The sequence below is a fragment of the Lytechinus pictus genome, chromosome 5, assembly GCF_037042905.1.
Source record: "Lytechinus pictus isolate F3 Inbred chromosome 5, Lp3.0, whole genome shotgun sequence".
Taxonomy (NCBI): Eukaryota; Metazoa; Echinodermata; class Echinoidea; order Temnopleuroida; family Toxopneustidae; genus Lytechinus; species Lytechinus pictus.
The window spans coordinates 18,173,180-18,189,464 of record NC_087249.1 but is presented as its reverse complement, the minus strand read 5'-3'; the positions used below and the strand labels follow the sequence as shown (position 1 = coordinate 18,189,464).

Below are 16,285 nucleotides of genomic sequence, written 5' to 3'. Positions count from 1 at the left end.
GACGATGACCACTTTACCTGTCATTTGAGCTGGGCAAGGAGAGCACTCCTGCCTGGTACCCCATGCAGCGGCCATCAGTGCACTACAGCAACACACTTTCTTGGTGAGACTACCCATCAGAGGACTCCCACACTCCGGCAAGGGGAATACGGAAGTGTTGTAGGACAGGTAACACGTCAACTCTCGGATGTCTGCAGTCAATGATAAAAACGACTCTAACCATCATGATCATGGTCCGCAGGATTACATATTCATTTACAAAGGATGGGGTATCATTAAATCAATTGAAATACAACATTGAACAATATTGAAACAATTTGAATATTGGGGTAAGTTTTAATTTCCACATTGGAAATATTTTAGGACAGGTAATATCTCAACCCTTGCATGCTGCGATCAAGTGGCAAAATAAGTTTCAAACATTATAATCATGGTGAGTGAAATATTGATTCAAAGTTATGAAAGTTATTATTTATTTGTTCTGTGTAAAAAAGAAAAAAAAAAACATAAATTCACCACAATCGAATGAAAGTTTAAACTGCATTGGTGAAAATAATTCAAAATTTCAAATAATTTTTGCTGAATTTCATTTGCATTTGGAACAAAAGTTTAAAATTTTGGATAAATTCACCACTTAGTCACTATACCTTAGAGGTGTATAAGATAGGGGTAGTTACAAATGTGTTGATCAAAATCAGGGAAACATTTTTCAACTGTAAACATGGATTTTAATTTTTCTTGGAGTTTGTAAATACGTGTCTATCTATATAATGACAATGGTTTCATGACACAACAGACAGCAATCCTGGCAGAGAGACTGAATTACAAATTCCTTAACAGTGTAAAATACGGTACAATTTTTAATTCATACATAAAAACAGGAATTAAAATGTAACAGCATCAGTTCAGACTATCAGTGATAATGAAATTGGAAAATGGGTATTAACTGAATTTCACTTTCATTTGTAGATTACTTTAACCCTTAAAGGACTGGGCTATTTGAGATGTATTGAGGACTGGGGCGGGCCTTCTGATCTTGGCAGCCGTTCGCGCGATCTCGTCGAAATATGGCACGCACATTCATTACCACATAAACTCCAAGCCAGTATAAAAAAAAAATTCTAAAAATAAATATTTTTCATTAATTATGAATAGTAGTCCTTTTAGGGTTAATAATGGACATTGATAAAGGAAAGATGAACTTAGCATCCCATCAGAGTATGGACCGAAATTCAGGTTTTAACTTTTTTTAATACTCCCGGCTAAACTTACTACAATATTATATTTATAACTGAAATACAAACTTACCCATGCAGTTCTTTCCAGTAGGCATGTTCATAAACATGAATCCTTGTGGACACATACAGGTGTAACTGCCATCCATATTCATACATGTTCCGGCACCACATATATACGCACTCAGCTGGCATTCGTCAATATCTGTAATAAAAAAAAAAACCCACACAAACAGGTTATACATTGAGTAACTGCCTTCTATATTTATATATGTTTCAGCACCACATACATGTATATACACACTTAGCTGGCATTCATCAATATCTGAAATCAAAACAAATCACGCAAACAGGTAACACATTGTGCAACTGCCTTCTATTTTTAAACATGTTCCAGCACCACATATGCTTACACTCGGCTGGCATTCATCAATATCTGAAATCAAAAGAAATCACACACACAGGTTTTAACTGGCTTCCATATTCATACATGTTCCAGCATCTAATCTATGCACTCAGTTGGCAGTCATCATTATCCAAAATAAAAACAAATAACATCACTGTTCTAAAGGTTCATCATCACTAAGTCTTGTTTAGACTTAGACTTGTTTCCCCAATGATTCCAGGGAGCCGTTTCATAAAGCTGTTCGTAAGTTAAGAGCGACTTTAAGAACGACTGGTGATCCTTTCTTACGCGCTAAACCATCGCCTATGGTGTATACCATTTATCAAAAGAAAGGATCACCAGTCGTTCTCAAAGTCGTTCTTATCTTACGAACAGCTTTATGAAACACCCACCAGATGCCACGTTACCTACCAACACACATCATCTGTTCCTGGTCGTACTCGTATCCGCTGGGACACACACATCTATAGGATCCTTCGACCTGCTGGCATTCCCCACCTTGGCAGATGTTGGGAAAGTCTCTGCACTGATTGATTTCTGAGAAGAAGAAAATGAATAAAAAACAACAACTGAAGTTGCACGTCAATCCTCTGGCAAAAAAACGCTATAGAAATCCAGTAATTATTAACATTGATAATAATAATAATAAGAACAACAATAATAATAATAAATAACCTTCATACAAGTGTAGCACTTAATACAATATTTCTATGTGCTGCATATCCTGGCTTTATCATTATGTACATGTAACATCTAACTTGGAGAGTCAGCAAAATCATAAAGCTGCTGATGAGGGCATCAAATGCCTCTACATGAATTACATGTACACATCTCTTTTCTAAGGCCTATATCATAAATAGTTAAAGGGATGGTCTGGGCTGAAAGTATTTATAGCTTAATAAATATGAGTATAATTCACTGAGCAAAAATGCTGAAAATTTCATCAAAATCGGATAACAAATAACAAAGATATTGAATTTTAAAGTTTATCAATATTTTGTGAAAACAGTCGTCATGAATATTTATTAGGTGGGCTGATGATGTCACATCCCCACTTGTTCTTTTGTATTTTATTATATGAAATTAGGTTTATTCAATTTGTTTCCTCCAAGAACTAGGAAAATTGGATTGACAACTGATTTAGTGCATTAGATAATTATTGCTGCAACTTATTTCATTATAAGGGAGACATACTATTAACACAAGTGTGAAATAATTAAAAAATTATGATTTTATGTAATAACATAAGAAAACGAAAAGTGGGGATGTGACATCATCAACCCACCTAATGAATATTCATGACGACTGTTTTTTACAAAATATTGCTAAACTTTAAACTTTTTCGGCATTTTGCTCAGTGAATTCTGTTATGTATTAAGATATAAATATTTTCAGCCTGGACCATCCCTTTAACCCTATGGTGACTGGCATTACTGGAACTGCCAAGTAAACCTTGATTGTGATGGGCTGCCGAGCTCTATTACCACGGTAGCTGCCACTATGACAAAGTTACCATAGTTGTTAGTCTATATGAAGCAGGTTCCTACCTTATTTTTCAACTATTCATTGCAGGCCCGTATCATGTCAACGTTCTTCCACATAAATATAAACAGCATTAATTACTGTACATGCTGTTATTTTCGCGTACAGTCCGAGATCGGAAGATGTACGAAACACTTCCACAGCATTTCAAAGAACCAAAACTAGTGCACGTCATGTGCAAAACTATGCTCTTCAAAGTCCATATGCTGATTTGTGGGTTCCATGACATTTGCTCCGGCGACAATTGCTCTGATGGAAAATCTACACATTAGGCAAAACATAAAACCTAACGTCCAAAACTAAATAAACCCTAATCGTAATCATTACAATATTCTGAACCAAAAACTCTATCACAATCCTAACTCTAATCCTATGCCTTCTGAGATATTAAGACCGGAGCAATTGTTGCAGGAGCAGTTGTCGTGTCACCGATTTGTGTTATGTACATAAATATGTCCCTGTAAAAACAGTTACAAAATGTGGAAATAAGTGGCTTAAATTTCACCTTTTTGTACCTTTAGATCTAAAATTCATCATGTCACAGTTTGATCTGTAAGAGTAATCTTTTGAAGTTGTGTTTTGTTACATTCACTTTTAAAAAGTTGGTTTCAGTGCAAAAATTTTGAATTTTGTGAACAGAATCTTTCAACTCTAAAAACTCTGGTCAAGTGACTTATGAATATTAATGAGTATGCAAATAGCTGCTTATACGTGCGTATATAGTGAATCATATGACAATAAAATAAAATTATTTCATGGAAATTTTAATATTTTAATATTACAGTGAGTGAATAAATATTGATAGAATTATGTGAGAAAATAGTTTAGGCTCTGATTTTGTTTGAAAAATAAAAAAAGAGTGAAATTGTAGCTAACTTTTTGAATCACTAACTGTACTTTCTAAACCTTATTTTTTGTACATATAGAGGTGCATATTTCAAAATTTTTGCTACACAGGATGTTTTCAATAGCCAAGCTTTGCTGTTGGGGATATTGGCACTGACTAATAAATGGGTCAATATTTTCGCGTGTTGTTAAATTTGCGGCCGATTGGCAGTTCGCGAAAAACCCAGCGAAATAACAGCTTATACAGTAACCCTGATCAATACACTTGCAGGTTTTTGTGTAGGTTTTTAAAAAAACGAAACATGCATCTCTTCTGCTTGCTAACTGTATTTGAAAATATTTAAGACAATGCCCAACACCCCCTGGAATGTATCATTTAGTCACAGCACAGCTTTGTTATATTGTTCTACATAGCCATGTTTTTGACATGGCATAGGATACACCCCAGTGTTCAGTGTTTATTGAAATAAGCATCACATAAATGCTGTAATATGCAAATATGAATTCCCAATTCTTTCTCTTCCTTCCTAAACTTCCTTGTCCCCTCCCTCATCCTCTACTTTATTTAGATAAAAGGGGAATAAAAATACAGCACAGATCGGCATATTTTGTACATACCATTGACTGGGCGGGTGGAGTTGACATCAACATGTACACCAATTCCATAGGGGCACAGCAAGAAGAACTCAGCTATAGAAAAACAAGAAAAATATGTGTTGAAGTAAGAATGTATGTTCAGGCAAGCAAAGATGAAATAGAGTATGTTTCATGCATGTAACATATTTCAAATCTTAAGAACAGTAAAAATATTTCAATTAGTCAAATTAAATCCCCCATCAAAATACTTTAAAAAGGGTAATACAGTTCTAGTTAATTTATCTTTTCTAGAGAATAAATGTTTGATTAATCTTTTTGACATAAGCACAATAAAGATTACTTATGGAAAACAAGCTTATTATGCAAGGCATCTGAATGGGGAATAATAAACATGTTCAAATTTGTGCATTTCACAAACATTGTGTCCATAATGCAAGTCACACATATATTTGTTAATCCCGTAAGATCGGTTATATACTCAATACCCTGACAAACATACTATGCAAGGCATCTGAATGGGGAATATTATAAACAATTCCAATTTGCGCATTTCACAATCCTTGCGTCCATAATGTGAGTCACTCATATATTCATTAATCCCAGGAGTTCGGTCATATACTCAACACCCTGACTGAGTTTTCTTTTACTCTAATTATTACAAACCTCAGTTCTATCAAGTGCTTTCCCAGGCATGTCACTGCTATTGAGTATTTATTCTTCCCTGTGCTTTAGATACTGTGTGCAGCAATGTATGTCATTGATTTTGTCTACTCTCACTCGCAGCACGTGCAATATAGGAAACATTTGTCAACACAGTAAGTGGAAAAGCATATGCAGGCCTCTCACGATCATTCAATTCAATTTTCAATTTCAATTTATTTTCTCATAAAAAAAAATCCATAATGAACATTGGTGCGCATGTAATAGAGGATTCCCACATGATGTCACAAGCAGCCATGTTGGAGGGTAGAACAATGGGAAACCTGTGCATTAGACCATAAAAACAATGACTGATATCAGTTTGATGAACTGGGTCCCATTTCATAAAGACTTGTTATAATAACAAATGCACAATTTATACAATCAACCAATCAGATGGAAGGATTTCAGTAGCTTTTTAACTGTTTCTGCAAATTTGTTATAATAACAGGCTTTATGAAATGGGCCCCAGGTGTTTATTGCATGTCCTCCATCATGGCTGCTTATGGAAAGCCTCTATAAGACGAGGAACGGGTACTCACTAGTATTGACGAGAGGACACAGCTCGCATGGGTCACCCCAGCCTTTGCCAAGCTCGGAGCAGCAGCACTTGGTCCTAGGGATGTTGGTACCCAGGAGTAGACTGCATTCGTTCACATCAAGTCGAGACTCTGCATCCGGGCCATGGGCATAGCACAGACCAGTCCTCACATCTGAAAATACAAGTTGAAAAATGTGGTGTGGAAAAAGTCTGTAGGTGGTAATGTCAAAGCAATGGTTGAGGCAAACTTAACTTTTATGGAATGCTAGTTGCCATGTCAATCACCATGCACAGATTATTTGATCTCATGGTGAATAATTTTCCCAAAAAATTGTTTGTTACAAAATGAGAAAAGTATTAATATATGGTTATAAAGAAAAGAAATTAGCTATTTGGGTCATTATGGTTGTCATGGAACTTGAATACGAAAAGTGCATCCTAGCACTCCATAGTAGGGTGAACTAAAACTGACTGTTAAGTCAGAAATTAAACCCGGGTTTAACTATCAGAATAAGACAGGCTTTTAAACTCACCAGCACAGGTTGTTCCATCACGAGAAAGCACCCAGTTTGGAGGACACTCGCAAGTGTAGGATCCCATAGAGTTGGTGCAGAGACCACTTACACAGTATGTTCCAGGGTCCTCACACTCATTCACATCTAATCAAGATAAAGTATAAAAAACACAGATAAGAATTGGGTTGTTGTAGAGGCTACTAATATAGTATGTACCAGGGTCCTCAGATTCACTCACATCTAAAAGTAATCAAGATAAAAGTAAAACCCCACACACACAGAAGCATGAGGTTATTACAGAGGCCACTAAAATAGTATGTACTAGAGTCCTCACATTCCTTCACATCTACAGGTAATCAAGATATTATTATTTATCATCACCATCATCACCATCATATCATCATCATCATCACCATCATCATCACCATCATCACCATCATATCATCATCATCATCACCACCACCACCACCACCACCACCATCATCACCATCATCATCATCATCATTATCATCATCATCATCATTATAATATTTTAACATAATATTATAACATGTTTATGTTGACTTGGTACTTGTTTGTATATAATGGATTTTATGAGTAAATGAAATGAAATTGAATTGGACATACTGTACCTGTGCAGTTGCCTCCTCCTATGTCAAGCATGTAGCCTGGGTTACATTCACAGCGGAAGGTACCTGGAACATTGATGCACTGACCGAACACACAGATATCAGGGAAGTTGGAGCATTCATCAATGTCTGGAAAACAAAATAAAACAAATGATGCACAGCAAACAATATCAGTATAAATATATATTTAAGCATAAAAAACGAAATTATCTATGAAGTTAACCATCAATACAGGGCTGAAATACAAACTGCAAATGGACAAAACAAAACAAAAAAAGTGAGCACATTTTATGGTTTAGCACCATTTTTTATCAAGCAGGGTTTGAAAATCCTTCAAAATACAGGAGAAGATAGATTAAAGAAATCATTTCTATGTAAATATATTCCTTGTTTCACTATTTATTGTTATATGTTAACAGGTTATCAATATGCAAATTCCAAGTGTAGTAGTTGAAGACAGACACTGATGGCCCAAATTTTGGTTTCTGATGCCAGAGTCTCACGATGTAAGGTAAAACACATGACACTATCATCCAATATAAAATCATCAGTAATCTAGTTTATCTGTGTATTAAACACAATTACACTGTGGCTGCTAACAATTTTCAATATGAATATTACTATTCAATTCGGAATGAACATTAGAAAGTTGGAAAATTTATGTTCTATTTATAATCAGCTATGAATTATTCATTTATCTAAAATTTTCATGAAGAATTCCATCTGTGATTTTGCTTACTAGTGTGCTCTGAGCCAATCACATGCAAGGATTTCCGGTAGATTATAACATATGCCAGTAAAAAATCACAGACAAAAACTTCATGAAACGCTACCCAGAAATTTGGATAGCGCCAGGTATGTGAAAGGTGATTTACCTTCACAGCTGTCTCTGTTTTCGGTTGGATAGAAACCCATTTCACATTCACACACATAGCCCCCAGGATTGTTGATACATTGCCCGTTAACACACAGAGCTTGGTTCTGCATGCATTCATCCACATCTGTATAGGTTATAATAAAAAAAGAAGAAAGGGTCAATATAACAATACATGCATCATCAAAAACACATTAACATTTATATCACAAAATAATCAAACGTAGATGGGGATTGCTATTTATTTTTATATCGATTAACAATTAGGAGCTCAAGCACTCAAGGAATTATGATTTCTTCTTCCGTATGCGTCAGCAGACTTGCTGGACCATGGAGAGACGCATGAACTTAATTATGAGGTCATTCCTACCAGGTCAGAGCTGCCAAGTTGTATTTTGCATTTTCAGTATTCTTATCTCCCAAAATCAGTATTTTGACAAAAAAATTAGTATTTTTACCGTGTGAGATAAATATTTTGTATTTTTCCCTAAAAAGTGTATTTCATAATAAAATGCTTGGCGCACTCGCCCATCACGGCGCTCAAGCTGCATGCAAGCTAAAATGTGCACTGCTCTTGCAGATGAAAAAAAAAAAAAACATTGAAACTTGTGTATATCTCAACCTGGTTTTTACAAAATGATTGAAAAAAAAAACAAGTTACCTGAAATTACATTGATCTAATAGCCATATTTGTGTACGTTTCATGAAATAGAGACATATAGAGATGATTTTTCTCAATAAATTTCGATTTTGTAAAAAAAAAAAAAAAAAAAAAAAAAAAAGATTTTTTTTTTTTTTTTTTTTAAATACAAAAAACGTATTTTTTAAAGAAAAAACGTACTGCCGTATTTTGGTTGCAAAAACGTACTAAATACGGAAAAATCGTACTACTTGGCAGCTCTGCCAGGTACATGTATCCATTTACTACACCTGGGTGGAGAGTGGAAAAGTGAATAAATGCCTAATTAAAGAACATGACTGATGCAAAGGAATTGGAACCTGAAACTATTGGTTCAAGTCTGGATAATAAACCTCTGAGCCAGCATGGGAAATAAATGAGGGCGACTGGTGATTTCACCCATAACACATTATTATAATCATTCTAATGTCTCCAACAACTAAACGATTTTTTGCAAAGGTTCAAAGTTAAACAGAAATGATGACTATTCCAACTTACCGATACATGACAGACCATCTCCTACGAACCCTTGATTACACTGGCACTGGTAGGAGCCTGGGATGTTCACACAGCGAGCATAATCATGACAATCATGGTTGGAGCTTTCACACTCATCCACATCTTTGTGGAGAAAAGAAGAAAAAAAAACCAATTGTTATAATCATACTGGTGTTAAACTACAAGTACACTCATGACACCACTTAAACCCAACACAAATTTTCTTTAATAGATGAATTGCAGATATTTATTCTATGTTGGAGTTATACATGTAGGAAAGAATAATAAACATGAATGCCAGTTTCTCATCCATGGCAATCAATTCTCATCTCAAGATATGGCTAAAAAACGTCATACAATATAATAACACAAATTCTGAAAGAAATCTTTATCAGGTATATTTATACTTAGCACCACAAGAATTGCCAGTCGTGTGGAATTCCATACATAACTTCCAAACAGCTTTAAGACATGCCCCCTTGATAACTTTATAGATTTGGTATGAAAGAGGGACATGTCGTAATATTACATGATTGTTGTCTTACTTACCAATACATATATTGGCATTCTCGTCAACAATGAATCCTGGATTACAGCGACATTGGAAGGAGCCAATGGTATTTTCACACTGTGAGTTCATGGCACACTGGTGCATCTGAAGCATACATTCATCAATGTCTACAAAGATAAAGTGATTATTGAACACATTGAGTAATTAATATCATCCCGCGTCATACCTTACAAATCATGTTATAACAACAATAAAAACAAATATGTTCAACTTACTCATTTATTGACTGAATCACGCATTCATTCATCCATGCATTTATTTGGTCAATAGAAAAATACTTCAAATAAATTTGTGTAGAATCTTATGAACATGACATGAAATAAAATATGGCTAGCAATTCTATGCAATTCCAGGTGAGTGTTTCATCAAACTCTTCATACATGTAAGTCCCGAGCGATTTTATGAACGACTGGTGATATTTTCTTAGAAGCTTAATCCCATCAATGGAAATTTGATGCAAGTAATTACCACAAGATAGGATCACCATTCATTTGTAAAGTCACTCGTAATGTAGGAACACGTATAGAAAACACTCACCAGGACAAATTTACCATGGATTGACAACAAAATATGTTTGGTAGAATTAAAATGCCCACCCCCAGAAGTATTTCCCAAGAATTGAATTCTTGGATGTATGAATTTATTCATACCTGAGCATCCAGGAATGCCTGGTTTCATGGAGTATCCTTCGAAGCACTGACAGGTGTAGGATCCAAGGGTATTCTTACACACACCAGAAATACAGATGGCAGCATCAGTGCTACATTCGTCAATATCTAGTAAAAAAATAATGATAACAAAATGAGAAGTGATTTTTAAAAATTCATTTATGTACAGAGGAAAAATAATGTTTAATAACTCTTTGATATCATGTTTCCAATTCCCAACCTCTTTCTCATAGCAGAACTCCTACTTCTCCATTCCCCTTCTCCTGCTCCTCCCCCTCCTCTTCTTCTTTTCCCCTTCCTCCTCTTCTTCTTATTCCCTCTTCTTTTTCCTCTTTCCTAATCCTCTTCTCCTCCTCCTTTTTCTTCTTCCTTTTCTTTTTTTTCGTTATTATTCCCCTTCCCCCTCATGTTTTTTTCTTCATCAAACAAACAAAGAAATACTTGTAAGATTAGTCATTACTTACCAGAACCATAATAAATCATGAGTAAAACAGATATCATTTTTCTTACTGAATGGGTATTAGATATTCAAGTGGTTAATGTTGTATTTACCTAGACAGCTCCTGAAGTCATCAGACGGTCTGAATCCTGTGAAGCAATCACAGAGGTATCCTCCTTCTTGGTTCTCACATTGTCCACCGCCGCAGATATCAGGAATATCAGCACACTCATCAACATCTGAAACAATAATAGATCATTTCATATAATGCTCTTTCATTAGGAGTACTAACAAGCTCTCTCTACGTATAAATGTAGATGTATATATTATATTCTGAGAAAGAATCCGAGGCTGGCTGGCAACTGACAAGCATGATTTTTTTCTGAGGGGTGAAGCACCGTGGAAAAGTAGTTCCATTGCCAGTCCAAATAATTGAATAATGCTCACTAATATTTACCAAAGAAATGTCTGGTATTATTGTTTTATATCTCTTCTTTATGTTTGAATGAGAAATCTTGGTAATCTTGGTCTGAATGCCCATATTGCAATAAATTTGTCCAGCCACTGTACTCAGCGGAATCTGATCCATGTCTACGAAACAACATCACGGGGAATGCCCACAAGAGATAACTTGTTGATCAGTGTGCACCAGACTCGGCGAGAGCTTGGGCGGGTAAGCTTAATATTGAATTGAGTCAGAAATTTTAGGTGGTTGAAGGCTCTGACCAAGGAAAATCTAATTAGCTATGATTGATTTCAAACACACAAAAAAAAAAAAACATAAGAAACTGTTGTCCACAGAAAATTGAACTAGCCATGATTGAGTATCATTTAGTTGATGTTGATACCTTTTTTTTGTGATAAACCTCTAAATCTTGAATTGAATTAAAATTGAATCTACGTTTATTTACAGTCAGGCACAAACAAAGATGCATCAAAATCATCTTTTAGCTCATATTCTGTAAACATTTACATTATCATAGAAATATAGATACAGCTGCACATTGCTCAATCCTCATGAAAGCCAGTTGAATAGCAACTTTACCTTTTTTTTGTGATAAACCTCTAAATCTTGAATTGAATTAAAATTGAATCTACATGTACGTTTATTTACAGTCAGGCACAAACAAAGATGCATCAAAATCATCTTTTAGCTCATATTCTGTAAACATTTACATTATCATAGAAATATAGATACAGCTGCACATTGCTCAATCCTCATGAAAGCCAGTTGAATAGCAACGAATAAAGTAACCTGGGTCCCGTAACACAAAGGTTAGCGATTTATCGTACCCTTGATTTTCACGATTGATTGTACATTGTAGTCTATGCAATCAATCGTACATGTAGAAGAATTTTCTACGATCATTGCTAACCTTTGTGTTACGGGCCCCTGATGTCCCCTTGCTCCAATAGAAAAATGTGTCCATCAATGTTAGGAGCTCAGATACAACACAGCATAGGAGGCTCTTATTACTACAGTAGCTGCACAATACAAATACTCCACTTATTGCAAAAACAAGCAACTCACCGACGCAGGATCTGCCATTCATTCTTAGTGTATATCCAGACTGGCATTGGCACTCATAGCTTCCTTGTGAGTTGACACAGATGTGATCGCAACCGCCATTGTTCATGTCGCATTCATTCATATCTACAAAAGCAAATACCAGAAAAGCAAAATTCCTTATAAAAGATTTAATAAAACCACTAAAACACATTAGGCCATGTCGATACAACATATCAACAACGCACTTAAATTAAAAAAGATCAGTTTTTAATTTCAAAAATTGATAGAGTGCAGTAAATAGAGTAGACACTGCACAAAGTCTACCTTCCGTTCATAAATTCAGTCAGATAAGTCCTTTTTTTTCAGACCAGAATCTGAAAAAGATCTACTTCTTTTATCTTTTAGATATATCTCTTCTGTAGTCCAGTATCCCCCAAGTCAAACAGATTTCTGAGGTTCCCAAACATTCGACTTAGGCAAAATCAGCTGTATTCCAATAAGTATGTAGTATGAAAACCTAACCCCTATAAGTACATGTACTTCACGAGATGATGTGTCTTTATTTTCTAGTTTAATGTTCCCCCCAAATCATGGCTACAGTAGTCAATGGAGTGAAGAATCAGGGAAAACAGGGGCAGGATGTACAGAGAAGTTGAAAAATGTTATGGAAAGGATAAGAAATGAACTCACCTTCACATGCCCTGTAATTAGCAGTTGGTCTGAAACCCGGGTTGCACATACATCGGTAGGTACCAACAATATTGTGGCATTCACCATTGGAGCATATCCCATGGCTTATGGAGCATTCATTGATATCTGTAAAAAAATTATATCATTTTCATTATAATTTTCTATTCGGCCCACAGACAAATTGCACAATATACAAAAATACAATTTTATAATCAAATACAAATAAGTTCATACATGACAGTAAAGAAAAAGGAGAGTACAAAATAGTTTATCCATGAGACAGGCTAAAAAAATCTTTACTGACATTGCCTAGATACATGCAGCCCTCACAGAAAACAAATTTATGGATATATATGAATAACATAACAAGGTAAGACTTCAAATTCATACCCATTAAAAAGCACTCCACAATTGATAAAAAAAACACATAAACAATAAATTGCAATAGAAACTGTAACTATGCTCACCTCGGCAAGCGCGACCATCCGGTGTCAGCTCCTGTCCCAGGGGACAATCACATCTGAAGGTTCCTGGTAAGTTGGTGCAGGAACCACCACGGCAAAGTCCTGGTATCGTTTCACATTCATCAATATCTAACAAGGAGAGCAAAGATTATATCACCAATAATGATCTCATGAAATAATAATAATAATGATAATAACATTACTACTACTACTACTATTACATGTACTTCTTTGACTACTACTACTACTACTACTACTACTAATAATAATAATTATGATAATAATAATAATTATAATAATAGTTTTATCTACACAGCATTAGTGATTAATAATAATACCAAAATTGTGTTTCTTTTCTTTGATACACCTTGTATATTTTCCACACACTTACTCATACAGGTACAGATGACAGGATGGGCTTCAAAGCCACCTGCAGTATTTTTATAATACCAGTGTGAAAGCCGGGTTCTTTTTTTAAAAACACCCTGTACATGTATTATACATTCCAGAATAAGTCAACACTTACCCATACAGGTGCGCATGACGGGATGGGCTTCAAATCCCTCATAGCAGTTACATCTGAAGTCACCTGGAGTATTCTCACACGATCCATTACCACAGGCACCAAATGTGATTCTACACTCATCAATATCTACAGAGGAAAGAGAAAGGTGATAATGAATATGTTAATAAAAAAAGAACAAAGGCCCTTGCATGGAGTTAAAAACCATGAAGAGGGCTGCTCTGAAAAGATATGAACTGGGCACAAATTTCAAGAAGATTTTTGCCTAAACAAAAAAAAAGAAAGACTAGTGCGAAAAAAAAAATTCCCCCAAAAGATGAGTAATAAACAAGGAAATGGAAATTTACAAAATGGCATATTAAAGAACATGCAAGAAAATGAAAATCCATCATTCTTTGCACGTAGTAGTATTATAGACTAATCACAAGATGACTGCAAGAAGAAAAGACAATATTGTTTGCGTGTGTGTGTAGTGACACACAAGAGGTAACATTGACATAAATGTCTATGTATATCTTCAATGGCTTGCTACCTCTGACTCCTGAGTACTAAGCAAATAAATAAATTGATTCATTGTACTCCATATACATGTAACTGAATAATGAATATAAATACAGGATATTCACAGAACATAAACTTTCATCACTTTCTGGGAGAGAGAAGGGGAGAAAGGGCAAGGGGGGCAAATGCCCAGGTGTCAAATAAGGACAGATAGTTTTTGTTATAAGAACAACCAACACTTCTATGAACGGTTGGGAGGTAGCCATGATTTCAGCAATATTGAATGCAATATAAGTATTTTCCCCGCAGGTTGATTTTCGCAATATATGCCACTGAGTAAGAGAGAGGTACACGTACCTGTAGGACAAAAAGGAATAGGAAAAATGAAAGAGTGAGTGAAGAAAAGTAAGAAACAGAAACAAAAACTATATGAAGAAGAAAGGAAGAAGAAATAAAGAAAGAGACAAAGAAATTAAGACAGAGACAGCAATAAAGATATTGAGAATTCACTGTGATAAAACACTATTGCACATTTAATCTAATGCAATTGAAAGAAATTGGACTTACCGACACACTGATAACCAAACTCATCCATAGCGAATCCAACATCACATATACAGTCATATGATCCAATGATGTTGGTGCATTCTCCGTATTTACAGATTCCATCATAAACACCGCATTCGTTGATGTCTGAACAAAGAATGTACATGTAAATGGTGAAAAATATACAACAGAAAATTGGAATGTTGCTGGGTGACATGTATGTTTATGGTGTAATGAGTGATAATCATACTGTCCATGTATTAATCATGATTAAAGTACATTTTGTAAACCCTAAAGCATACATACTTGTAGAACTGAGGAAGGGGAAGACAACAGTACATTCTGCTGATCAATTAATGGGGTTTTCTGGGTGGGGAAATTCATTTGTTTACAAACTCTGCTTAGTTCACCCCTGCCAAAAGAAAATACCACGAACAATGTAAATGGGAATAGGGATAAGAACATGGGGATACACACCTACTATGAACAGCAGTGTCAATTGCATAGAAAGGGCTCTGAAATGCCCCCACTTTATTGCTTCTTTGGGAGAAACAAACAGGCTGACATTTTTCACTTTTCAATCATTCAAACGTTTTCATTTAATCTATTTCTCAACATCTTTACAAATTATTAATTGCAGGTTGAAACTTGATCAATAACGATCCTAATATCTTGTCAGCATTCTCTTACCATGAACTTACCATTAATGTAAACAGTGCCATCCAAAAGATCAGGGCGTGGTCGAGTGTCAGCAAAGCCACGTCCTCTTGGACAAAGGACATCAAATTCAACTTAAAGGAGGATAAGAAAAAAGAAAAGATACTTGACAAAAGTATGTCCCCAACAAATCAATCAATTATTCAGACAATTATACATCATTCATGTTTTCACAACATTCTACAAGAAATTATTAAATCATTCTGGATAAACCCATCTTTGCATCAAGATGATGGTGATTGTGCTACTGAAGATAATTGCCATGGCAGAGAAATGATGATAGTGCTGATGATGATAAGGAGAATGTAGATATCGATATGGGGTTTTCGGAGGTGATGATGATGATGATGATGGTGGTGGTGACAGTCAGTGGCGGAACGTGACCTGGAGGAGACAAGGCATTGGAGGGGCACAGCATTGTACACAAACAATAAAGTGCCCCTCCGATGCTTTGTCTCCTCCAGGTCACGGTCCGCCACTGGTGACAGTGGTGGTGATGGCAATGCTGATGTTGATGATGATAATGGTGCTAATGAAGATTATGTTGATGTGGTTCATGATGTTGGTGATGATGATGATGCTCATCATAGTGATG

The 16,285-nt window shown here is 35.4% G+C and overlaps 1 protein-coding gene across 1 annotated transcript in view; it reads right to left on the bottom strand.

Annotated features, from left to right (window-relative positions):
* The window catches only part of LOC129261707 (fibrillin-2-like), an 82,386-nt gene that overhangs the window by 27,824 nt on the left and 38,277 nt on the right, over positions 1–16,285 (bottom strand). Inside the window, exons 22-39 of the mRNA XM_064099941.1 lie at positions 15,675–15,764; positions 14,995–15,120; positions 13,930–14,055; positions 13,407–13,532; positions 12,940–13,065; positions 12,271–12,393; positions 10,853–10,978; positions 10,283–10,408; positions 9,611–9,739; positions 9,062–9,184; positions 7,886–8,011; positions 7,014–7,139; positions 6,400–6,525; positions 5,868–6,038; positions 4,648–4,719; positions 2,053–2,178; positions 1,309–1,440; positions 18–191 (exon numbers count right to left, since the gene is read on the bottom strand). Of these exons, the coding sequence (XP_063956011.1) occupies positions 18–191; positions 1,309–1,440; positions 2,053–2,178; positions 4,648–4,719; positions 5,868–6,038; positions 6,400–6,525; positions 7,014–7,139; positions 7,886–8,011; positions 9,062–9,184; positions 9,611–9,739; positions 10,283–10,408; positions 10,853–10,978; positions 12,271–12,393; positions 12,940–13,065; positions 13,407–13,532; positions 13,930–14,055; positions 14,995–15,120; positions 15,675–15,764 (2,274 nt within the window). The remainder of the gene's footprint in view (positions 1–17; positions 192–1,308; positions 1,441–2,052; positions 2,179–4,647; positions 4,720–5,867; positions 6,039–6,399; positions 6,526–7,013; positions 7,140–7,885; positions 8,012–9,061; positions 9,185–9,610; positions 9,740–10,282; positions 10,409–10,852; positions 10,979–12,270; positions 12,394–12,939; positions 13,066–13,406; positions 13,533–13,929; positions 14,056–14,994; positions 15,121–15,674; positions 15,765–16,285) is intronic.